General features: G+C 27.6%; 1 protein-coding gene across 1 annotated transcript in view; it reads right to left on the reverse strand.

The window, feature by feature from the left end:
• Positions 1 to 1,580: 1,580 nt before the first annotated feature.
• The window catches only part of LOC108574215 (rho GTPase-activating protein gacU-like), a 3,153-nt gene continuing 530 nt past the window's right edge, over positions 1,581 to 4,203 (reverse strand). Inside the window, exons 2-9 of the mRNA XM_017936750.1 lie at positions 3,743 to 4,076; positions 3,187 to 3,676; positions 2,790 to 3,113; positions 2,614 to 2,719; positions 2,205 to 2,520; positions 2,003 to 2,127; positions 1,700 to 1,926; positions 1,581 to 1,613 (exon numbers count right to left, since the gene is read on the reverse strand). Coding sequence (XP_017792239.1) covers positions 1,581 to 1,613; positions 1,700 to 1,926; positions 2,003 to 2,127; positions 2,205 to 2,520; positions 2,614 to 2,719; positions 2,790 to 3,113; positions 3,187 to 3,676; positions 3,743 to 4,076 — 1,955 coding nt within the window. The remainder of the gene's footprint in view (positions 1,614 to 1,699; positions 1,927 to 2,002; positions 2,128 to 2,204; positions 2,521 to 2,613; positions 2,720 to 2,789; positions 3,114 to 3,186; positions 3,677 to 3,742; positions 4,077 to 4,203) is intronic.

Here is a 4,203-nt window from a genome sequence, read left to right on the forward strand (position 1 = left end):
CAAGCTCTGGAAGCTGGTCGAGGATTCTGAAACAGAAGACCTTCTTTGTTGGTCATCCATAAGTATAGTAGTGCTCGCTTAGCTGCGGCAATCTCTGCCCAGTTTGCTGCGACTCCATGTCCCTACTAGTTCATCGCATCTTACTCGCACTCAATGTTTCTCACTCTACCCTACCAGTTCTCTGCGTCTCACTCACAGTCAGAGACGAACGAGCCGGAGAAAGAGAAACAGTCGGTAATTCCTGGAAATCCATCTCCCTCGATAGCTGCACTATAAGGTCCCGAACCTGTCGCAGTTAAGCGGGCACTACTGTACTTTTTAATTTCATCTGAAAAGTAGTTTAAATTTAAAGAAGTAATTGCATTAAAAATTTACATAGTAATTATCTGGTTTAATATTGATGTTACTTTTACCACTGAATGAAATTAATCTAATTAATAAAAGAGTATTTACATTGACAAATAGAAGCCCTCATTATATGCATAAAAAGAGTTATTAGAATTATTCAATTACTGTTTTTTTTCAGTATACATAATTTAAATTATAGGTATTAATAATAAATATATGTAAAATAATGTTACTATTATAGATTTATTGTAAGCATTGACGTATTGAATGTTTTCTGAGACATGGAAAGATTACTGTGTGTTGATAAATGTGGTTGGATAAATTACCAAGAATTACATTATCTTAATCTATCAACTTGTTGGTAATTTGTCTCACTTCATAGCGATTCTTCTGGACAATAACAAATAATGATTCATATAATACCTAAGTTAGTATTGTCATTTATTCTTTTAAAAGTTATTTTGTACACTTAGGGATAATGAAGTGAACTACTGTTGTATAGCACAGACTATGCAAAGTTGTAAGTATGTATGTTATATGTTAGTTATAAAATATACAATAAAATGTTAGTAATTAGAAGCAACTTTGTTCTATGTTAATCAAGAAGAATACATGTACATTTGTTAGTTACTACATTGTAAGTATTAAGGTTCAATCGACGTCAGCAAGATATAAAATTATGCGTATGTTGTATTAAAAAAGAAATGTCACACAATCGTCCAAAATGCAAACGAAATTATTAAATATATTCGCAATCAATCCAACATTCAATTATTATTTTTTACCACTACTAAAACATAATAAAACGTGTTATATCTTTAAAAGATATAACTTTGTAAAATCTCTTTGCATTTATAATGTTTTGGTTTAATTTTTTGAATGATTATTTCGCTGATCAACGGACTGTTTGTTTTTAAGTTAACATACCTTAAAAAACTAAAAACTTCTCATAGAGGACAGTGACAATTTTTTAATTACTTGTATTACTGTTTTCTATTTCTTTCAATTTTCCAACTATGTCTTCTAATTTTTTACGTCGCACACTTTGCTTCATTTGTTTATTTTTATCTTGTTTAAAACATTGAATATCCACTGTTTTTACATAATGTAGTACAGAATTCCTTTCAATGTATGAATAAAAGAGTAAAAGAAAGAATAAATAAGAATAAAATATTCATATAAGAAAGAATAAAAGGCAAAGTACAGTGTATTAGAAGCTACAACAAGAAAACTTACTCTTTGTCTCTTGAAATTTGAAATGGGAGCTAAAAAGATATAAAATAGAGTAATAAAACAAGTAGTTACGAATGTTTATATACCAAATAATCATCAATATTTAATTATATCTCACATGTTGTGGAAATCTTAATGGTTTCATGGTTGGATGCCTCCAATTGTTGTATTTTACCCAAGTATAAGGATTGTTATGTATATTTGAATATCTTGACTGTGCAGTTGTGAAGTGTGGAGTCACAGTTAATGGTCCATGTTGTTGTTGATATGAGTGATTGTAGTAACATGGATCGTACTTAGTAAAACTTTCTACAGATGATATTGCTAAGGAATTTGCCACTGCCACTACAAAATAACGAATGCATACATATAATAGCATATGGTTATACAGTATATTGACATTATAATAATTATAACAAACTTTTAGCTTTCTGAATATTTAACAATGTGTCATAATATTGTTTTTTAAATGTAGCCAATTCTGTAACACATACAGTTTGTTGTGATGTGTTCAGACTTTTTTGTTTTGTTTGCTTCGTGGAAGATCTGAGCGTAAATGATTTTGTTAAATAAATTGTTAATTATAAAAAAATAGTAAATTTACCAATTAACTTTAATAGTACTTGTACAGTAAATTTTTTGTGTTATCCTCTTTTTCACATTCGATTATTTGTGTTTTATTAACTGCAGTATTTAATTTCTTATGAAATACTTGTAGTTGTGCTGATTTTGGAAAGACATGAAGAGATGCTGAAGATTTCTTTTCAACAGATTTTTTAATGTTTCCTGATGTACTAATGTCCTTAAAATTATTCATATTATTCTTTGAAACATCTAGGTGATTATTGTTTTCCAGATTTCTTTTATTTGCGAACTTCTCACATTTAGATGAAGGTGAAATCACGTGCAAAGACTTGGTGTGCGGCAGTAGTGGAAATTCTACATACACAAAAAGGAGATATGCTTGTAATATTTGTACACCTTAAATTGAAGTATGTTAATATTCAATGCATATAAAATAAGTTTTATTACCAATAAAAATTTCTTGTTCTGCACGTTTTAAAAAATTTTGCAAACTTGTTTTAAGCTTTTTACGTACCATGAAATTGTCCATTATAAAATTATCTTCTTTTTCTAGCTGTAACATTATTACTTTCAAAAAGTGTTATAAATCATTTAAATAAGTATTATAAATATAAATTTTTTACCTGCATATTTATTATTGTATTTTTTCTTTCTTCATCATAATATACTACATCCATTTTATATATGTCTTGTTGAATTGCTTGTTGTTCATTTTTCAGTTCTTGTCCAAAATCTTCCTGCATTTTCATGTTGAAATTTCTATTTTTATTTAAATTATATTTTTTTAAATTTTGATGCATATCATCATTGTGAAAAATCTCATTCACTTTTGTTTTTAAAGAAGATTGATCACAATGTGTTACTTCAAAATTTAAGATCCCATTTTTATTCAGTTCGTTTGGAATTATGCTGTTCTTACATAATTTTTTTCTCAAACATGTAGTGTCCTGTAATATTACTTTTAGTGTTTTAATTCAGAAACAATTAAATTATTAATAGCTTTAACAAATTTTTACAAACCTGATGTAGTGCATGAGGTATGTTAGATACATTATATTGATTCCAATTGTTAATTCTATGAGTGGATAACTGAAAATATTTATCATTCACTGGTTGTAATAAACCTTGTTGATAATTAGATGCAGTGATTTGGCAAGGATTAATTTTATACAAAAGATGAGGACTATGAAACCATTTCAATTTTGAGTGAAGTTTTAATAATTCTTCTTGTTCATTAGTGTTTGATGAAAAATTTTGTGCAACATTAATATAAGGGTTTATATATGGAATATTATAGTTTACTGTATCATACATGTAGTTTACACTCCTTACATGACTGTGAACTGTAGAGATTTCATTAGGAGGAAAACCTTTAAATACTTCAGGTACTGGAGGCACAAACTGCTTGCTTAACTCAAAATTTTTAGATGTATCAGCCAAAACATTTTGATTTAGTTGGACTTCTGATATTTCTTTCAAGATTTCTGTGTTACACTTATCTTCTGTGATTCTTTAAAGAAAATAAACATGTCATTCTATATAGATACATATAAAATTACTTCAATATAAGTCATACTTTTGACATGTAGACATATTATTAGCTGCTTTAGTTAACTCCACAGTTTTATATATTACATTTCTTATCTTATCATTTGATATACCTTTTGGTAATGGTATCATAGAGATTATCTGTTGCTGTATATCATTATCTAAATTTTCAGATAAAATAAGTAAAGTTTTTAGTACATGTTCATATGCAACTATACCATCATCAGGATGGTACATGCTTAGCAACTGATTTATTGCATTAACAATATTTGTGCTTTTTGAACTTTGTTGTAAAGTAGTTGATAAGAAGTTATCAAATGTAGAAGCAACATTTACTATGGTATCCTTGTTTTCTATAGCCACTAAAATAAAAAGTTAATTCTTTTTCAATTAGATGCTTTGAAAGTCTTAAGGAATTTTCGTTTTATTTCGTATCAAATATTTTTATTATAGGGTTAGTTATAAAATAGTATTTAATAAATACTATTT

Source organism: Habropoda laboriosa, unplaced genomic scaffold, assembly GCF_001263275.1.
Source record: "Habropoda laboriosa isolate 0110345459 unplaced genomic scaffold, ASM126327v1 scaffold176, whole genome shotgun sequence".
Classification (NCBI taxonomy): domain Eukaryota; kingdom Metazoa; phylum Arthropoda; class Insecta; order Hymenoptera; family Apidae; genus Habropoda; species Habropoda laboriosa.